This window comes from Leucopleurus acutus, assembly GCF_964270905.1.
Source record: "Leucopleurus acutus genome assembly, chromosome: 6".
Classification (NCBI taxonomy): Eukaryota; Metazoa; Chordata; class Mammalia; order Artiodactyla; family Delphinidae; genus Leucopleurus; species Leucopleurus acutus.
In genome coordinates, this window is record NC_139149.1 from 89,585,960 (window position 1) to 89,606,432 (window position 20,473).

General features: G+C 39.7%; 2 protein-coding genes across 2 annotated transcripts in view; one reads left to right on the plus strand and one right to left on the minus strand.

Annotated features, from left to right (window-relative positions):
- The window catches only part of MDH1B (malate dehydrogenase 1B), a gene marked incomplete at both ends in the record, with an annotated part of 25,598 nt that extends 21,256 nt beyond the window's left edge, over nucleotides 1-4,342 (minus strand). Inside the window, 2 exons of the mRNA XM_082841597.1 lie at nucleotides 3,428-3,567; nucleotides 4,280-4,342. Of these exons, the coding sequence (XP_082697723.1) occupies nucleotides 3,428-3,567; nucleotides 4,280-4,342 (203 nt within the window). The remainder of the gene's footprint in view (nucleotides 1-3,427; nucleotides 3,568-4,279) is intronic.
- On the plus strand, nucleotides 3,783-19,538 carry FASTKD2 (FAST kinase domains 2). The gene is made up of 12 exons (XM_082841475.1): nucleotides 3,783-3,828; nucleotides 4,511-5,327; nucleotides 8,295-8,398; nucleotides 9,086-9,194; nucleotides 9,494-9,617; nucleotides 9,888-10,027; nucleotides 11,162-11,334; nucleotides 14,283-14,446; nucleotides 15,430-15,642; nucleotides 16,044-16,131; nucleotides 17,821-17,935; nucleotides 18,917-19,538. The coding sequence occupies exons 2-12, from the start codon at nucleotides 4,611-4,613 to the stop codon at nucleotides 19,034-19,036; spliced, it is 2,067 nt and encodes a 688-aa protein (XP_082697601.1). The 5' UTR covers nucleotides 3,783-3,828; nucleotides 4,511-4,610; the 3' UTR covers nucleotides 19,037-19,538.
- The last annotated feature ends 935 nt before the right edge of the window (nucleotides 19,539-20,473 follow it).

Genomic DNA, 20,473 nt, shown 5'->3' on the forward strand with positions numbered 1-20,473 from the left:
GGGCAGAACCCTCTCTATAGCCTTCTTCCCCGATTACTCCCAATTCACCAGTTCTTCAACCTCCCGGTGACTTCTAAGTCATCATCCCCTCTCAAACTCCCCCTGGCTATTAGCCTCCCTGTTTAGTTCAAATCCATGACTCATGAATTCAGACCACTCTTCTGGTTCATGTCTGCAATTCTCTTGCCCCACTGTGCTTCTGGCAAGTAAGCCTGGTAAAAGGCCCCTTACCCTGAATGAACCCAGTAACTTGCCTTTTCTGTGCCTGGGTTTCATGTACTTGGCACCCCTGGATAAACATGGTAGAGCTAAGCAGAGCGGTACCATTATAAATTCATGGTCACCAGTCTCAACTGGCCCTCAACTCTTCCTGGAGATCCCTCTGTTTTCCTGGGCAGCACTCTCTTCTGGTCTCTACAATTACCATTCCAAACTGCCTACTTCCTTCAAGCCCCTTCCTTCTCTCCAATATTTTTCTGTACTATCAGAAGACAACAGAAAACTCTGCTTTCTACTTTACACAAACTAAACCAAATCATACAAAAAGGCATCGGTTGGGAAATCCCCCAAGCTCCTGCCATCAAACCTACTAGCCTATCTGCATTTGGATTCCTCCTTTCCTTCTTTCTTCTATTCAGTGGAAGAGGGATCCTACCTCTTATCCAGATCCAATCTCACCACTTATGCTCTGAACACCACCCTCTTCCACCTCCACTGGTTATCCCCTTTTTCTAGCATCTTAGCTCTGTTTCTAATGGCCTGTTTCTACCATAATTAAAATATACTCATTATGTTTAAGTTTCTCCTGTCCTGAGAAACAAAAAGCCCCTTCAGTCATTGCCTTCTACCTGCCCTTTTCTATTAAAACTTGAAATAGTTCTTGAAATAGTTCTCTACACTTGCCATCCCCAGTTCCTCACTTCCATTGATTTCTCATGCCACTGCAATTGGCTTTTCCCATAATTCTCTAGAAGGTCACCATGGACCTCCATGTCACTAAATCCAATGGATACTTTTTGATCCTTTTCTTGTTGACCCTTGGTAGCATTTGTCTCCCTTCAACTCTTGAAATACCCACTGTGGTGGGGGCATTCTTCAGGTTTTCTTCCTACTTCTCTGGCCACTCCTCATTACACTTTTAGGTTCCTATTCCTTTATTAATGCATTAAAAGGTTAGCATTCTACAAGGCATCTTACCTTCATACTCTATGATCCTTCCTGGATAATCTCCTCCACTGCTTTGGTTTCAAGTAGAAATCTGTATTTCCAGTTCAGAACTATCTCCTTATCTAGATGTCTACACCGTCCTATATTTTTTCAACTCCTTCTAAATGTCTCATAGGCACTCAGCATGTCTATGACAGATTTTGCCATCACTCCCCTACTAAATTTGATCCTTCTCTTATGTTCTTTATGTTCATCTACCCAGTTATTTAAGAGTATTAACAGTACCCAGAGTATAAAGCCTACTCTTCTGCTTTTTTTCAATGACTTCCCATCTACCCAGTTATGCAAACTACTGCTTGGGAATAATTTTACCTCTTTCTTCTCCCTTCCTTTCTTCCTCCACCTAGTCAAATGTCTAGTTCTATAGATTCTGCTCCCTAACATCTCTCCAATCCATTCACTTCTTTGCATTTCCATTGCCCACCTTCCTAGACCAGGCCACCAGTATTTCCTTCCTGGACTACAGTACCTAACTGGGCTCTGGGCGTCCAGTCTTTTTCTTCTCACATTGTAGCAATAACACTGAGATAAAATGCAAATTTTATTATGTATCTCCTTCCAAAAACCTTCCATGTACTTTAGATAAAGTTTAAAATATTGAGGGCTTCCCTTGTGGTGCAGTGGTTAAGAATCCGCCTGCCAGTGCAGGAGACAAGGGTTCGAGCCCCAGTCCAGGAAGATCCCACATGTCGCGGAGCAACTAAGCCTGTGCACCACAACTACTAAGCCTGCGTGCCGCAACTACTGAAGCCCATGTGCCTAGAGCCCGTGCTCTGCAACAAGAGAAGACACCACAATGAGAGGCCCGTGCACTGCAATGAAGAGTAGTCCCCACTCGCTGCAACTAGAGAAAGCCTGCGCACAGCAACGAAGACCCAACGCAGCCAAAAATAAATACATCTAAAAAAATATTGAACGTGGCTCACAAGAATATACATTATCTAACTCTGGCCTTAACATATGATAGTCTCTTCCTTGTACTCTATGCTCCAACCCTACTAAATCTTTTTCAATTTTCTGCTTATTGTATACTCTCAAAAATCACCAAACTAGCTTTCCTCATTGCAGCCCCACTCCCTGCTACCCGTGCCTAATTTACTTTCCTCCTCCCTATTTATTTCCTCTCCGATAGGTAACACTCATCTTTCAGGACCCTGATTAAAAAATCACTTCTTCTGGGAAGTCTTTGCCTAAGAAAGGTCCCCTGCCACTGCCCCTGCTCCTATAGAACTCAGCCCTGCCACTGCCACAAATGCAACATTCTCAAAAATACTCTTCTGAATGAATAAAGGAGCAAAGGAAATAGGTTTTCAGGCAGATGGGAGATGACAATTGTGTTAAGGCATCAAAGAGGTCAAATAAGACAAGGACCGGACAGCTTCTGTAAAGTCATTGGTGACTTCGGTGAGGGCCATTTCTGAAAGGAGGCAGAAGTAGAAACCAGATTGAGTGGAAGGCGGACCTGGAGATAGAAGAGCAGTCTACCCTTTTGAGAAACTTGCTGAGAGGAAAGGAGGCAGGTACAATAGCCTGCTGCAGTAAGAGCCTCTTTGGTGGTTTTCTGGATGCCAGTCGACATTTCCAGTCCGTCCCCTCCATTGCCGACAAGGTGGGTTTCCTAAAATGCAAGCTCATTAAGATACCCTCCTGCTTAAACATTTTAAATGACTCCTCATTGCTTTCAGCATACAGTTCAAACACCTTTGCTTGGTGTTCTTGAAGTGCAAGGATCTGGCTTCTGCTCCCATTCTTGCCCCAGGTCCAGTCACTTCCTCCATATCCAGAGGCCATGACACTTCTAGCCTCTGTGCCTTTTTCTGGAATGTCCTCCCTATTCCAAACCTTCACAAATCGGCTCTTGTAACACCCCCCAGAGCCCTGTGTACATACCCCTCATTGCATTAATCACACTGTATCAAAAGTACTTGTTTACATGCTTCTGTATCCCAGGAGACTGAAAGCTCCTCGAAGGCAGGGATGTGTCTTTCCCCTCACTGTATCCCCTGTGTCCAGCAGTGCTTTGTACACAGTCACTGCCCAACATACATTTTTGAATGAAAGCATAATAAAGCCTGGGTGGTCCATATAGAGGCTGGAGTTGCTAGAACATAGGCGAGTTAAGAAGATCACTGGCAAGCGGTCATAGGAGGAGAGTAGCTGTCGGTGTTTTGAGCGATCTGCGGGTGGACGCGGGCATCACTCACCAGCGAGTACGAATTTGGCCATGGTGAAGCCAGGACCCGCGGGCTTGAACCGCTGCTCCACCGTTTCCAGGCAACCACGCCGCTCGGGACTTGGCGCAGGCGCACTCTGAAGCTGAGCGCGGACTCTGGCGCCCAGCTGCAGAGGTTGCGTGTTGGGGTACACAGTTATACACTGTCATTAAAAGCTCTGTGGTCTCCCCCGTGCCTATTCCCTGCAGCTAAGAAAAACTAGTCAGTTTTTTGGTAGGCTTTCTTCACTCCAAGTAAACTATTTCCAACCTCCCGCGAACATAACACTTTTTGACCTATGAAGGATCCGTAAAATCTCGCGATACGCTCAGCTCGCGGGGAAGCTGTATGGCCGCGCCTCTGTGTAACCAGGGGGCTCTGAACTAAGGTGAGTGGAGGACGAGCATAGGTGGAACAGGTGGTCGTACTACGCTTTAGAATTCTCGCCTTTCAGAGAAAGGTCTCAGGAGTTGCCCGGGAAGTAAGTTTAGGGAGGTGGGTTAATACTAAGAGGTCCAGCTCCGGAAGGACGGACCCCTGACACCGGTTCTGAGACCTGGTGAGACTGTCTGGTTGTTATCTCCAGACAAGCGCAGGCCACGTGCATCACTTTAGTTTGCTGCTGCTTCTGAGCCGTTCTACTTGTCCAAGTCCTTATTCTTAACAGTTCGTGTTTACCTGTAGTTAAATTCTTGTGTTAAAAAGTATCCATCAAAGTTAAACCCTTGTTTTTCATTGACAACATCTTCAAGGCAGTGGTAACATAAAATGCCTTACTGCAAAGAAAGCAGGAAAACTTTTCCGTCAGAAATCCACTTCCTTTTTTATATTTTTAATACCTTATTTGTACAACGATTACTTCCAAAGTAACCTTGCACCTTTAAGGCTGTGTATATACACATTGTGGTAGAAATGGAGAAAGCCCATATTGCTAACATGGTTTTACCTTTTTAACGGAAATCTTAATGCCTCCCTAGGTTCTCACTTTAGTCTCTGTTAAATGCATTTGATATTTTTAAGTAGAAGTTTTACTCTAATTTTTATTTCTCTTATAACCCCTTCCCCTACAGGAAAGCGACGACATGTGTTTTCTTTCATATTTAGAAGCGACGTGTGTGTGTGATCTTGACAACTTTAAAGCCATTTGAAAGTGTTTCAGTGGCTAGGAAAATGAATAACAGAGCAGGTTCCTTTTTATGGAACCTCAGACAATTCAGTACTTTAGTTCCAACAGGCAGAACTGTGAGGCTGTATCCTTCGGGATTTTGCAGACCAAAAATTGTTTATTCAAACTGGAACCCAAGAAAGCTCTTAAGTAACTTTGATAATAGAATGCAGTCATCTATTAGATATCTCTTTCAGGATGCCTTAATTTTTAAATCAGGAGGTGATGGCTTTCAAACAAAGGGCATAAGCACTGCAACAGTCCTTGCAGTTGACAGACTACTTTGTCCTAGAAGGCTGTCCTTTAACTCAAATCACTTTGTCTCTGATAATGGATTGAAGAAAAACTTTCATCATGAGCCTTCCAATGAAGATGTTCTCACCAAGAGAACAAAACCAACCCCGATCAACTGTAGAAAACTGTCTCAGGAGTGTAATTCCCTGAGTGACGTGTTAGATACATTTTCAAAAGCACCTACATTTCCTAGTAGTAACTATTTCTCAGCCATGTGGACAATTGCCAAACAGATGTCTGATGACCAGAAGCGCTTTGAAAAACAATTGATGTTTAACCACCCTATGTTTAGCCAGCTGTGTGAACAAATTATGAGAGAAGCCAAGATCATGCACTACGACAACCTGCTTTTCAGTCTTCATGCTATGGTGAAGCTCGGGATCCCTCAGAATACGCTACTCGTACAGACTTTGCTGAGGGTGGTCCAGGTAAAATCAAAAGGAGCCTTAAATATACTTTTACTTGGTTTAGCATATCTTGAAAGAATGATGGGATGTAGACATGTAGCTTCCTTGAAAGAAACTTATATTTGGAATGGTAGTTTATATTTGTTTCTGCATAGATATTATATGATTTAGAGTCCTTAAGTTAGCCAGATCTTTTTGCTATAGAAATTTATGAAAGCTTGCCCCATTTTTTTTCTCTGGAGTTGAGTAATAGTGAATAAGCTAAAATGGGGAGAGGTACAAAATATACAAGGAAAGGTTGGGTAGTTGAAGGAAGGAGAGAAGGGAAGGGAACTAGTATTTATTGACTACCTATACCTTTTTCTTGTGTTGTCTTATTTAATCTTCACAATAGCTCTGTAAGGTTGATGTTACCTCAGTTTAGCAGATGAGGAAAGAGATTTAGTGATGTTAACTTGGCTAAAGTCACACAGCTACTGGATTGATTTCTTCATACAGTAAACATTTATTGGGTGTCAACTATGTATCAGTTACTAGACTTGTCACTAGGGATGTAAAGATATAGAAGCCATGATCCCTGCCCTTATAACCTAGAGGGGACAACAGATATTTTGTAGGTAATTACAAAAATAACCAATGTTCATCTGATGAGTCATACATTTACTATGTTGTAGGCATGGTGCTGAGCATAGGGAATACAGTTACAATATAACGGCCACATAGAGCTTTCAGTGCAATGAAAGAAAAATATAGAGAGTGCATTACAAGGGCTTCAAACCTAGCAGGAGTACGCCTTCATGATGGGAAGAGATGATGGGAGAGGAGGATACAGGATTACTGTTTGAAGCAGTGATAGGTACAAAGTTTGAAAAGAGGATTGTCTCATGTAATTCTCAGTGTATTTTTTAAAAGTAGGTATTGTTACTTTCATCTTACCGATTAGGAAATTTAAGCTTAGAGCGGTTAAATAACTTGCCCAAGGTCACATGCCTGTTAGTGTCACTATCTGTAGGTACTTGATAAATATTTGCTGCGTGAATGAACAAACACCTCGACATAGTAGAGCTAAAATTCAAGCCCAGTAGGAGATGATGGCTAAGCTGAGTCCAAGAAATGGCCAGCACTTAGAAGATGGATAGCGAAGGGGATGGTGTTTCAAGCAGAGAAGACTATATGTTCAAATCCTGGAGAATAGTTTGTGGAGCTGAAAGTAGTTCATTGTGGCTGGAGGTACAGAATACTGGGGTTGTGAGTTTGAGGGAATGGAGAGGAAATTGTGTCTGTGGTTGTCAAGGAGGAGGGGTTGGGTGTCATGGCAAGGCATGAGGTTGGGGAAAAAGGGGATGAATCGTGAAGAGCCTTTTCTGCCTGGCTAAGGAGTTCGGATTTATCCTGTAGGCAATGGGGATCCAGTGAAATATTTTAAGCAGAGGTCATCAACGTGCTCCAATTTGTATTTAGATTACTGTGGGAGTGGGAAATGGAATGGAGGAAGGAGCCAATTTTAGTTTCAAACAAAGGAGTCAGTGTCCTGTTCGATGTCACTGAAATGATGCCAGATTGGCTGAGGAAAAGATGAGTTCATTAAAGTAATCATTTACCTTTTAAGAGTGGACTCTTCAGACTTCTGAACTCAATGATCATAATTAAATAATTATTTTTGAAGACAGGAGTTTCTTGAGGATGATCTGATATATATCCTATCCTACTATAGAATTCAAGAATTGGGTTCATAGGTATATGAGAGTTTTTAACTTTAACTTTTTACATTACTATGATTTCCATGTTCTCGCCCAGGAACTAATTTGTGTGTCGTGTGTGAGTGTTTAAACCGCAGAATATCCGTGTTTTTTAGTAGACTGTGTTCCCTATGTAGTTATTTAAAAGTGATTACAGTAAGTCGCTCTACCTGGTCAGTGATGCTCTAAATGAATTTTGGACAGGTATTCATATCAGCATAGTATCTGCATTGGTGAGGAATGGACAGTGGATATTTGGGGTCAGGTTAACTGTACATTTAATTGTATCTCACTAACATGTTGGAATGTTGCGAAGACATTTTAGCTAGGGATGAAATATGTCATCAGTGAAGTTTGCCCTTCAAACACATAGCCAGTGGTCTTTTCTTTCACAGTAGGTATTGATGGAATACTATAAATTGTTAATGGAAACCCTCTCATGGGAATGAGACCTTTTTTCCTTCCAGCAGTATCTATTTCTTATCATAATCTGGTTCTGACTTGAGACTCTGTGACTAGTTAGCCATGTATTGTAATTTTAGCAAAAGAGCTTACATCTTTCAGATGTGATCACGAGTACTCTTGTGAGGTGTATAAGCTAGTTGTGATTAAATTGTAGAGCACTAGGTAAGCTGTGTTGTTACTATTCGTTTTCTAAATTAGGCCATTTCTAGAACCTAAATTAGTACCCTAATTCAGAGGATTTGAAAGAAGGATCCATGGAGCCTGGGATCCTCTTGAGATCCAGGTAGTGGTGGTAACATGTGACAGCAGATGTGAATCAGAAGGTTCACAACTGAGGTTGCAGTTTGATACCCAGGAAAGGATATAGGGAAATTGTAAGCGCAGCTGTGTAAGATTCTTTAGGGGTAGGAAAATTGTCCTGTAGCTCTAATATTACTGCACTTGTCATCATGATGGCTTTGGGTCTCAAGAAGAGGTAAAAATAATGTTTGATAAAGTTATTTCAGAAGGGGAGGAAGGTAATCAATATCAAATCATTTTCAGTGATAATGGAGCACGTAAAAAAATGGTTGATACATAAAAGAATGTATCAATTATTTGGAAAATTCACTTACATATGACATCTTGTTTTCCAAAGATGCTGTTTATTGTGGACAGACTCTGTGAATTATTGGTTTGATACTTAATCCTTTAGTTGAAAGCATCAGTTCAGTGGTTTTGCTTGGGTGAGATAGTCCACTATGAGCTCATCACCTGTGGTATTTTTGTAATTATATTTCAATAGGAACGTATCAATGAGTGTGATGAGAAATGTCTTTCAGTTTTGTCAACTATCTTAGAGGCAATGGAGCCATGCAAGAATGTGGATGTTCTTCGAGCAGGATTGCGGTGAGAACTCTGTTACCCTTTCTTCAGGTGCCTTTCTCTGTTTCTCTTAAATCAAAAACGAAGATGAAAGTTGAGCTCCCTTTTTTGGAGTGGGGCATGGAAGACTTTGTTAGTTATGGTCTTTAATACCTTATTAAACTTAAAATAGTGACTCTGGATCAGGTAAAGCTGGAAATAATGCTTCTTTCAGGGTCTACCATAAAATAAAAGGCGTGGGTAACATTAAAATCTAAAATTATCTGAAAACATAGTACTGATGTGGGCTGGGGGATAACTGACATGTACTCAGTTCATAATGGTTAATTGGGTACTATGTGGAGGTCACATGACACTGGCCCAGCTTGAAAAGGAGGTTAAGTTTTACAACTTATAAAATTGATGCACCTAATCTAATGTCATAGGTTGATGAGAATAATTTTTAATTCCCTTTTTCATTGACTATGCATTAGGATGTCTTAATATAATCTCCTGAAATTTGTTCATGCATAAAGATAGCAAAATAATGTGAGAGAAAACAATACTAGGCTGGTCCTGGAGCTTTCACTATTTGCACTCTTGGGCAGGTAGATCATTTCTTTGGGCTTCATATTCCTTGCCTAGAAGTAGAAGCTGGACCAAATGACTTTTACGATTTCTCACCTGGCTTTAAGATCCTAGGACTGTGGTATTTATTGTGTTTGATGACAGGATGCTAGTTGATCAGCAAGTTTGGAAAATAGAACGTGTCTTCACATTACAAGCTGTAATGAAATGTATTGGAAAAGATGCACCGATTGGTCTTAAAAGGAAATTGGAGGTAAATACCTTCTGAATTTTCTCTGTTGGGTAAAATTTGAAAAAAATATTTCTTGTGATTTGCTATCACCTCCTGAAGTCAGTTTATTAGGAGAACATTATGCTTTTGTATGTAACTTTGCTAAAGTGAAATAATAGAAATAGATTTATTTTTATCTGTATATATATTTACGTATATTTATCTATATACCTGTTTGTCCGAGTCATCTTGCTCAAACTTTATCCTTTTTTATTTAAATATAGGAGTTTAATTTATTTTGCCACAAATGATAAATTAAATTTAAGTTTACTTTTCTTTAGATGAAAGCCTTGAAAGAATTAGACCAGTTTTCTGTTTTGAATAGCCAGCGCATGTTTGCAGTACTGGCCGCCATGAATCACCGCTCCATTATCCTTTTGAATGAGTGCAGTAAGATAGTCACAAGTAAGGGGAATTTTTTTATATGATTTGTAGCATCCGATCTGTTCTGGACTATATTTGTTTTGTTTGTTTTAACAACTTTGCTGTTATATGAAAAATATCTGATGATATCGTTAGATCTAAATTTTATTTTTGCCTATAGTGTTTTGTTTTTTTTTTAACAAAATATAGTGCTATTTTTTCTAAAGAAACAAAAGTACTGTGTATATAGTATCTTGGATCTTACAGTCAAAACCATCTGGTGATTCTTGTTTCTCTAACTCATTCTTAAAGGTAATATCCATGGGTGTCCCTTTAAAATATTGATCAGCATATTGCAGTCTTGCAGAGACCTCCAGTACTTCAATATAGATCTTTTTAAGGGAATAGCAGATTATGTGGCTACAACTTTTGACATCTGGAAGTTGAAAAAAGTAAGTATGTTAACAGTTTAGAGTAAGCCTCAGAAACTTTCAAGAAACGTATTAATTTATTTAGCATTCGAAATAATTTCTCTATCATTTTAAAGTGGTTTAGATTCCAAAATATTCCAATGCTAAATCGGCTTGAAAAATTAGCTCCTTAAAATTTTTGTCTGGGGGTTACCTATTAATATATTATTCAATGTCTGGACCATCTTTCTCTCCAAAACAAAAATTATATTGTCCAAAGTTTGCTTTTCTATTTGTTTTTCAAAAGGTTGTATGGTACTTTGGTTGGATACTAAGGATTATTTCTGTCTTTCTACTTTTCCTTTATTAGATTTAGAATAATGGAGATAGGTGATGTGAGAGGCTTACGCTTTTTGAAGAATAAACTGTCATTACTTAATGATCATGTGTGTTCTCTATTTATGGAAAGTTTGCTTGTTTCTTCCAGAGTAAGAGCCTTTTAATTCAGGGCATGTGTTAATTAAACATCTAAATGAAGCAGGTGGTAAAAACTTCTTTTTGTAGTTAAGTAGTGGTAACCATGTTAGGTCACTGGTTTAATTCACTTTGGAGGGTGAGGTTGACTTTAGTATGGAAATTGTTTTGGAAAGAGAAGTACTTATTGTGAGAAAGACTGAGAGGGAAATGAGAGGTGAACTGGAACATTTAATCATTGTATTTCAGCTCTATTCTCAGTTATAGAAATTAGTACTGAACATAGAAATTTTTGAGTTATCTCTTAGAATCTAGGAAGTGTCTAGGTTTGGAAGGGAGAGCAGTTCAAAACTGGCTTGGTCATTTTGAAAAACTTCAGAAGAGGTATATTTAAAGGAAATTTTCAGAGCTGTTATATGAAAAGCGTATAGGAAAATATTTATTTTAAATGAGATGGAAATATGGAAACCGTTCTGTGCTCTGGTTCTCAGCTTATAAAAAGAGGTTGATTGTTAACTTGATACTCTTGATTCAAGAATAACTGGAACAGATTTTGTAAGGAAAAGATAATTGTTCCTTTTAAGGGAATATTTGGTCAGTCAGGACAATTCTATTGCGGTTTAAATATTTTGAGATCTAAAAGATTGCTAATAGCATACTGTAATTCTTAAGAAGTTTTCCCTCAATTCTTTCTTTTTTTAGGTTCTTTTTCTCCTCATCTTATTTGAAAACGTTGGCTTTCGACCTGTTAGTTTGATGGACTTGTTTATGAAGAAAGCAGCAGATGAACCTGGCTTCCTAAACGTGAAAAGCCTTGTCTCTATTCTTCATGTGTATTCTTCTCTCAATCACTTCCACAAATGCTGGACTCACGAGTATGTACTTGTTCCTTTTTTATTGCCACATATCGTATTTATAGAAAAGATTACGAAGCTTAATGAATTCTTACATGCGAACCCATCCATGGCCTTCTTCCATGTCCAGAAATAAAACATAATATTCCTTATTTATGAAGTTAAACAGAATTTTATTTTATCTTTGCTAAAGATATGTGCTTTGCTTTTGCCAGTTTCTTTGTTCTTTGCAATATATTTGGTAATTCAGCATAGGAGTTTTCATTTCAAACTCTCCCCCAGCTTATTCCCTCAGCTCCTGAGTTTATAGTTTAGTTTTGACCCTAACTCTTCATTTGGTCCCAAACTACAGCTTTCTATTCTTTTCATTTTAACCACAACCGTGCATTTCTACTATTAAACACAGCAATTCCTCAAACATGCTGTGCTCTTTCATCTTCTTTCCACCCAGAACATCTTTCCTTCCTCTCTAGGTCAGTTCTAAGTTTCATTAAAAACCAGAAACGCATATAACATGTTATTTGTCATTTGTTAGAAGAGTGATTAAAAGCGCAGACCCTGGAGACATTGCTTAGGTTTGAATCTTAGCTCTGCGATTCATTAGCTACTTAACCTTGGCAAGTTACTTATCTGTGCCTCAGTTTCTTCATCTGTTAAAATGGGGATGAGAAATAAATAATCGTATTGGGTTGTTATGAGGATTAAATGAGTTAATCTGTGTCAGGTTCTTAAGGCAATGCCAGACACAGTAATTGTTAGATTAAAAAAAAAACTAGTAGAGTGTCAGTCACAGAGGCCTTGGAGGAATAAACTAGGGCAGTTCTGAGGGTCTCAGTGGCAAGGTTCACTGGTCATCTTTTTGCCATCTAGTAGCTTGACTCCAACAGCTTTTTGTCCCTGTGGTTTTCCCTCAAGATTCAGATTTCCAAAAGAGAAAATCTGATCAAACGAGTTTGGGTCACATGCCCATTTCTTTGGGGCAGGTAATCAGAGAAGTCCTGGGCCAAGAAAAGCAGCTGCCCACTGTGCTCTCCATTGTTGTGAGACTCAGTTCATACTGCATGTCATGTGCCTTCCCCTAATTGTCTCCATCAGAACCCCTGTGCTTGTCATGTCTTATATAGCTTTGTCATATGCCTTCCCCTAATTGTCTCCATCACAGCCCCTGTGCTTGTCATGTCTTATATAACTCTTTGGTGGAGCCTTGACACATAGCTGCAATTATTTGTCAATAAGCCTGTCTCTGCTCCATAATTGAAAAGCGCTCTAGAGCTTTTTAAACCACTTTATCGAGGTATGAATAACAACATGTAAAATGCTGTGCATATTCAATGTATACAACTTGGTGAGTTTTTAGCTCATTATTCTTGATTCTTCCTTTTCCATTAACATTCTCCTCCTCCTCATCTAAGTTTATTTGTTCATTTAGTCGGAAAACTTGTACCAAGCACTCAGGTACTTAAGACAAAAATGAATGAGACATAATCCTTTCTGCAGTTAAATACAGCATGAACATTGAAGTGATAGAGTTTTATACAGTGTATATAGGAATAGAGGAGGGATGTACCAGGATGCTAGCTTGGCAAAGTGGAGGGTCAGCATCCTGCCTGGAGGAGTTGGTACCTGAGCAGATCTTGAAAGATGGAGAGAGAGCAGTTAACGATGGAAAGACCATTCTGAGTAGAAGGGGCTCCGTATTCAGGTCAGGAAGGAAAGCAACAGCAGAGTACATGCAGGGAATGACACAGATTTTGGTGTCGCTGAAGCATGAGGTAACAGCATAAGAAGTGGGATGCGAGGAGACTGGGGAGGTGATTACTGCTGGGCTCCAGATCGGTCCTCTGCAGCCCCGCTGTTTCTTGCTGCATACTCCAAACTCCATCAGTTCTCCCTTTAGTAAGTGTTGCCTCACTGTTGTCTCTAGGACCTGTTAGCAGTCCTGCTTAGCCTGTCACAGCCTTCCTCACTCGGCCATCTGCTCCTCACGGGACCTCCCAGTTGATCTCACATTTCCCTTTATGGCTCATTGGTACTAAGGGCTTACTTCAGGCCATACTTGCCCTGCTGTGGCATCTCTGCCTGTGCCCCAACCTCGCTAGTTATTACAGCATGAATGGCATGTACTTTCAGGGGTTAGTTTCAAGTGGTCTTCCCTTTTGCCATCTTTTCCACTTAACTGAAATTCTCCTTATCCCCAAAGCTACCCTATCTACTTTCTTTCCTGTACACTATCACAGTACTCTGCAAGTATCAATACTTCCTTTTTCTTATATAATGATATATAGCTTATGCCCTAAGAGTCGAATTGACCTGGGTTCAAAGCGTATCCGTGCCGTTTATCAGCAGTGCCACCCTGCACACGTGACCTTACCTAATTTTGATCTTTCCTCTCTTCCTCTGTGCTTAGCTGCTTTGTTATACTGCGTAACATTAGCTTGGGTGGTAGGATTAGGCTAGCAGTTCTTTTAACTCAGAGTATTAATAGCTAGAGAATTGTAATTGATTATAAAACTGCAGTGGAGTTCCAGGTCTTAAAGGCTTACTCATGATAAAAAATCTAGCACAATGGTTAAAAGCCTCTGGACCCTGACAGCTTGGATTCCAGTGCTGTCTCTGCTACTTCCTGGCTGTGTGTTCTTGGACAAGTTAGTTGACCCTGCTTAGCCTGTTTACTCATCTTTATTATGAAGAAAATAATGATACCTATCCCACAGAGTTTGAATAGGAATTAAATGAGTTAAAGCTTATAAACATTTGCCCTGTGTAAGACATGTAGTAGTAGCTAACATTTATTGAGTGTATGTATTTATTATGAGATAGTCACCGACCTGAAAGATGTGTGAAGACTTATTGCAAGCCTGATTGTTTTATCCCCTTAAAGCTGTCAGTTCTGTGACACCTCACTAGCTCTACCATGACCTTGTCTACTCTTCATATTTGAAAGCTGACTCTCCTTTCTGCCCCTGTAGGTTCCTAGAAGTTATGGCTAGTGCTCTGACTGGTAGTCTTCACCACATCTCTTCTGAAAACCTGTTGAATGCCGTGTGTTCGTTTTGCTTGATGAACCATTTTCCCCTGGCCCCTATTAATCAGCTTCTTCAAAAGGACATCATCCATGATCTGCTGACGTCAGGTAGGATGTCAGTGCACGGTGGTGACTAAAATAAAGCAGTACTGCCAGGCTACCAGGTGATTCAGATTGGGGTCTCAGTTGCCGCAGTGTTAGTTAAAACGTGTGGAGCGGGTGCTCCTGATGAAAGGACCAGTGATGGTGAAGTCAAAGGGCCGTGCTTCAAACCAGCAAACCGGTGGAGGCTCCTTTAGGGACAGATCCTGCCCAAAGACGGCAAGAATGAGAAGCACAGCGTCATTGTTCTTTTTATTTACACTTCACGCACCTGTGCAAAGGCTAAATGTTCAGGTTGTTCTTTATGCCTTGATCAGAGGTGTTTGTACTTCTAATCCATATGTGTCACGTTTGAAGCCAAGTTAAGTCAACTTTTGCAGCTGTAAACGCTTTGTCACTCATGGCCTGTAATGAGGGCACAGCCGTTAGATCAAGAAACCAAATAGTTACCAAAGTAGTGAATTTATTTACTCTTGGAACCAAATTAATTGTTGTCTTTCAGTCTTTACTATTAAATAAGGAGAAGCAATATCAGGCTAGATGTGTAAAATTTGATGATTATCTGGGAATAGAGTATTTTAAATCCTTTTAAAAACAACAGTATGAAATTCCAAAGTTGAAGTGTGGAAAAGGAACACCATGTGCCGATTTTTCAAGCAGTCTAACATGGAGGAAGCAGCTGTGAACCCAGGAGACCTGGAATCTAGTCCCAACTTTGCCTTTAATCAGGAGGCATTTTAACATTCCTGAGCATTTTCCCATCCGTTCAGTGAAGAGTTGAGGCTAAAGCACCTTGAAAGATATTTTAAAGTTTAAAACGTTATCAGGGCTCTGACCTACACACTGTGGGACCTAGGGAGACACAGAGAGATTCCTCCTGATAAGAAGCAAATAATCAGAATTATAGGTGCATTAATACAATTTCTTAGATGTAGCATTCATATTTTTCTTAACTATAATTTTCTTTCTCTCTTTTTTTTTTTTTTAAGGTGATGTGGAGAGGAATGTTCACAAGCTTCATGTTTTGGCTGCCTGTCTAAAACTTGATGATGTTCCTTGTCACAAGGACACACACTTAGTGCTGCCACAGCTGCCCTCCATGCCATTACATCCACATGCAAAGGTTGCCGAGGTGCTGAGTAGCCTTCTGGGAGAAGGATGCTTCTCAGAAAGTGTATGGTTGCCACATAATTATTATATCGGTATGGGACTTCATATGATTTTCCTCTGTTTTACTTCTTTTCTGACAAAAGATAAGGAGTGTACTGCAGCAGTCTAGTGTGGTGCAGCATTGGCTCTGGAGCTGGACTGCTGGGTGTGGATTTTCACTCTACTACTTACTAGTGCTGTGTGTTAGGCACTCACCAGCCTCTTTCCTTATCTGTAAAATGGCAATAATAATAGTACCTACCTCACAGGGTTCCTGTGACCAACAAATGAGATTATGCATATAAAATCCAGACTGGTATTTGGCACATGGTAGGTAAGCTCAGTATAGCTTACCTGCTGCCATTATAATTATTGGTAGTGGTAGTATACCTATTCAAACAAAAAATCACTCGGAGTGATGTTTGAAAAATTAGTATCAATTTTTTTCTTTCAGATTTTGAAATCAGAATGGATGCTAACAGGAGCCAAGTGCTTCCATTTTCTGACGTGGATGTGGTAACTTCTGCTACAAATATTCAAAGGTTGTTTACACATACGCATTTGCTGAGCTTTCTAAATTTAAATCTTAATTCTCGAAGACTTCATATTAAATAGCAGTAACAATACAAAGACCTTATATTTGTATAGATCTTGTAATGCACCAAGGGACATCCATTAATCTACCCCTTAGGTATAAATGTGGGGCACTGTGGTTGAAGACAGTGGATTGGAGTTGTCCATTTCATGAAACAGGCAACTTTTTAAAATCAGGTTTTAAAGCTAAACAGTTCAATAAAACAGTGCTAATATAATTGAAACCATCAGTGCAGTGTAAATTTTTGACAAGATAATGCAGTAGTGATCATAAAGAATGAAGGCTTCTACTAAAATCAAATACCCAAAAAATATTTTTCTCTACCGCCAAACCTTTCTAAAGGTAGAGAAACTTTAGCTTTTTAATTAAGCTGTATTGTATATGGATCAAACCATACTGAAGTTAATTAGAAGTAGTTTCCTTGACTCACACAGTACAGAGGGTGTTTCTGGGAGAAATTGATGCTACTCCCTGAGAGAATATTCTGCCTTGTAGGCATCTGGATCAGGTCATATTGCACACCCTGTGTTCAGTCATTCTTTGTGGAAAGGCTCTGTTAGGGCCTGTGGGGCACACAGAGATGAGTCAGGCGTGGATCCTGACCCCAAGCGACGTATATCCCCTGCTGCTTTGTAGCACATGCACGTAAGTATGGTAGAGAGAGGTACAGAAAAAGTCTGTAGGGATTCAAACTCTTATCTACTCATCCCTCTCCACTCACACACAGCTCTGTAACTTCTGCGCCTTTCTAAATCCACCTAGCTTGTTCCTTGGCCATCTTTTTCAGCCACTATCTTCCTTCTACTTATTACCCATCTTCCCTCAGAAAGAGGCTTTCTCTCTGACCCAGTTGAAAGATCATTTTTCTTTTTCAGGTGTTCATCTGTTCTGGCATGATAATATAATGTAGTAGCTCTCAGCCTAAAGTACCGAGAAAAAATGAGGAATCAGTGTTCCTTTAGAGATACGAAATTTCTCTTACTTTATCTCAGATAACAGCCAGAGTATGACAGAAGACAGTAAGGATACAAATGTCTTTGTCTCCCCCAATGAACTTAATCTTTCCAAAAGGCCATGAACAATGAAAGACAAATTACACCTTCCACATTTCTGTTACTCGTATACATTTTATCTTTTCAACAGTCTTGCCTATCTCTTAGTGTTTTCTTTTTTGTATTTGGTCTCCCCATTCTGGCTTTTAAGTGTGTCTGTCTCTGGGAGACAATATTTACAAGCAGAGCATCTTCCATTTGGTATTATCTACATCAGTGCTTCTAGCAGCATAAATCATTATGTTTAGATCAGATTAGCTCTGCACAGGAAAGCCCTAAAATGGGTGCTTTCATATCTGAAAATTTTCCTCATCGAGAATGTAGCCATTCTTAAAGATGGTTAAGGGATACTGTTTGTATAAAGCATTTTTATAAGCTTGTGGTTCGTAAAATAGTCTTCATGTACTGGAATATCTGCATAGTCTAGGTAATGAGGAAGTGAAGGACTAACACAGGAGGGAATGGTGAGGAATGTGGTAAGTGGAGAGCTCAGCTTTGAAATATCCAAAGAACAAGGATGCAGCAAGATTGTACATGGTCATCTCGTTAGTAACTAGTCTCACGTTTTGTGTTTCTGTTTTCAGAGTAGCTGTACTCTGTGTTCCTAGATCTACGTACTGTTTGGATTCAACCCACCCCAGAGGATTCCTTGCTATGAAAATGCGGCATTTGAAAGTAATGGGTTTTCATGTGATCTTGGTAAGAAAAAAATGCAAATGAAATAGTCTTCAGTTACTGATGTTCATTCTACTGGGAATGTTGTGGTTGAAGTTGGTTACTAGGACTAGATGAATTGTCAGCAGTATCGGAATAAGTGTTTTAGTTATTGTTTTCTTTGAAAAAGAACCTTTCTGGTACGTGAGTTGGCTCCTACTCAGCTGATACTATTATTTACTTGGGGTTTTATAAGTGCTACATTTAGTCAACTTTAATCATTTTTGTCAAGTGAAAAATGTAAATAATTTGTGTACTTCTTTAATTTAAGACACATGAAACCATATTCGGTTTCTAGGTTATCTTGAACAGGAGAAGAAAAGATGTTAATTAAAGCTTTGTTTTCATGGGCCATTGTGAGGCTGTTAAGGATGTTTGTCGCTAGAAAATGCTGGATGACTATAAGGATGCTTCTTCCTCTTCCCTCCTTATGCTTTCTTTGATTCTGAGCACAACTTTTCTTGAACAGCCTCTCTAGATGTCTCTGTATGGAGCAAGAACCATACGAATAAATGTATGTTTATGTTAATGTTAGGACCTATCTAAATGCCACTCATTTGGTCCTGCATATAATGTGAAATGTAAATATTTGAATCTTCGTTATGGTACTTTAGTATCCAAAACTGGATCATGCCCGGATTACCAAGGTTAAGATGGCCCATTTCTCTTAATGGACTAATCTGTAACACTTTTTTTTTTCATATTGGCTATTATTTATATTCTAAGGAAGATTATCCCAAGAAAGGATCTTTTGCACCCTTTAGAGGACCTTTAAAGTTTTTTTATAATTTTCACTGTGAGAGCTTTCTTCAACCCTAGCACATAGTCTTACGAAACTTCTAAAATGTGCGTAATTATAAGTGGTTGGCTGATGTTATTTTAATATCCTTGGATCTCGAAACTAGCTTTTATTTTATACATCGTCATCTTCTTGCAAACTGATTATTTTCCTCTTTCTTTGGTAAGGTCAATAATTGGGAGATGGAAAAACTAGAGATGAAGGATGCAGTCACATTTTTGAAGAGTAAAATCTATTCACAGGAAGCACTTTCTACTGCTGATATAAATTTGCAAAGCACATGTTAAAGTAAAAAGCAACCTTTTAATGTTATTAGACATAAATTTATAAAAATAACTTTAATAAAGACTACAATTCAGTTGTCGATGGAACTTACCTGACTGCTCACCATAATAAAAAGTGTTATTTCAGTTCACTGCTAAAATTAAAGTTGAGAATGAAAGAAATATTCTCACTGGCACTTTAGAAAATGCTGAGAAAATTCCAGAAGGGTCATTTTTGCAGTCATACCTGTTCCTTCCAGTGCCCAGATACTTTATAAATTCATGAGCTATAGGTTTTACTGTTTCTCATTAGCTTTGATGCATTCAAAACTGGTTTCTTAGTTGTGATGGGTTGCAGGTAAGTTGCTGTGGGCAGTCCTCAGGTTTGGAATCTAAGCTGTTTTAGGACTCAGGTATGGACCACATTCAAGCACTGGCCACAAAGCAATTGGGCTAGGGTCTCAAATTGTAGAATGTATAAGAATTAACAAGGTAGCGTGTTAAAAATGGGTGAGGATCAGGTATCTGCAGTTGAAACAAGCATTCTAGGTAGAAGTGGTTTGTGGACCTTACTAAGAGAAACGCAGATGAGATAGTACAGAGATGGCAAGGAGTCCTAATTTCTTAAGATTGATAGGTTGTGGGTTGCTAACACCACAGTCCTTGCCATTGGTGAGGTCATTCCTTTCTCCCTCTTCCCCTTTCCCCTCCCACCATTTCACAAAGTCTTTTCAAGTAAATATATAGCTGAACTGTTTTGTGAGCCAGACCTGAGGGCTGTTTTTCAGTTACGTTTGTTCATCCTTTTGTGGAAGTACTTGTTCAAGTTTGTCACACGCCTGTCTACCTAGTATTTGACTCACTGGGGATACAGCAGGTTCCGCTCGTGAACCCTGAGTGCCACGTAAGTTGGTATTGTCTTAGCCCCGTGTGAAAGGCCGAGCGCTCGTGCCGCCCCTCCACCCCATCCCCGCAAGTCCTGTGTTGGAACCTAACCCCTAGTGTGATGGTATTTAGAGGCAGAGCTTTGGGAGATGATTAGGTCATGCGGGTGGAGGCCTCATACATTGGATTAGTGCTCTTGTATAAGAGGCCTCAGAGAGCTCCCCTGTCACTTCTCCATGTGAGGACAGTGAGAAGATGACCATCTCCGAACCAGGAAGGGGGGCCCTCACCAGACACAGAATCTGCCAGAGCCTTGACCTTGGACTTCCGAGCCTCTCCCACAGTTAATTTGTGAGAAGTAAATTTCTGTTGTTTATAAGCTACCCAGTCTATGGTATTCTGTTAATATCATCCTGGATGGACTAAGGTACCCCAAATACGCAAACGTGCAATTACTGGACGTCTTACTCTGTGCCAGGCACTGCTAAGTATTGGGATGTATTCTCTCTTTTCATTATCTTAACTCTTTGAGGTGTAGCTGCTATTAATCTCTTGGGACCCTTATTTCCTTTTATC

What these genes read in the sequence shown, in the direction of transcription:
- FASTKD2 (XM_082841475.1), top strand. Translation starts at nt 4,611, where the DNA reads ATGAATAACAGAGCAGGTTCCTTTTTATGGAACCTCAGACAATTCAGT. An exon ending in GTCTTAAAAGGAAATTGGAG is followed by an intron (nt 9,195 to 9,493) that starts GTAAATACCTTC and finishes ACTTTTCTTTAG; the next exon opens with ATGAAAGCCTTGAAAGAATT. An exon ending in GTGCAGTAAGATAGTCACAA is followed by an intron (nt 9,618 to 9,887) that starts GTAAGGGGAATT and finishes TCATTCTTAAAG; the next exon opens with GTAATATCCATGGGTGTCCC.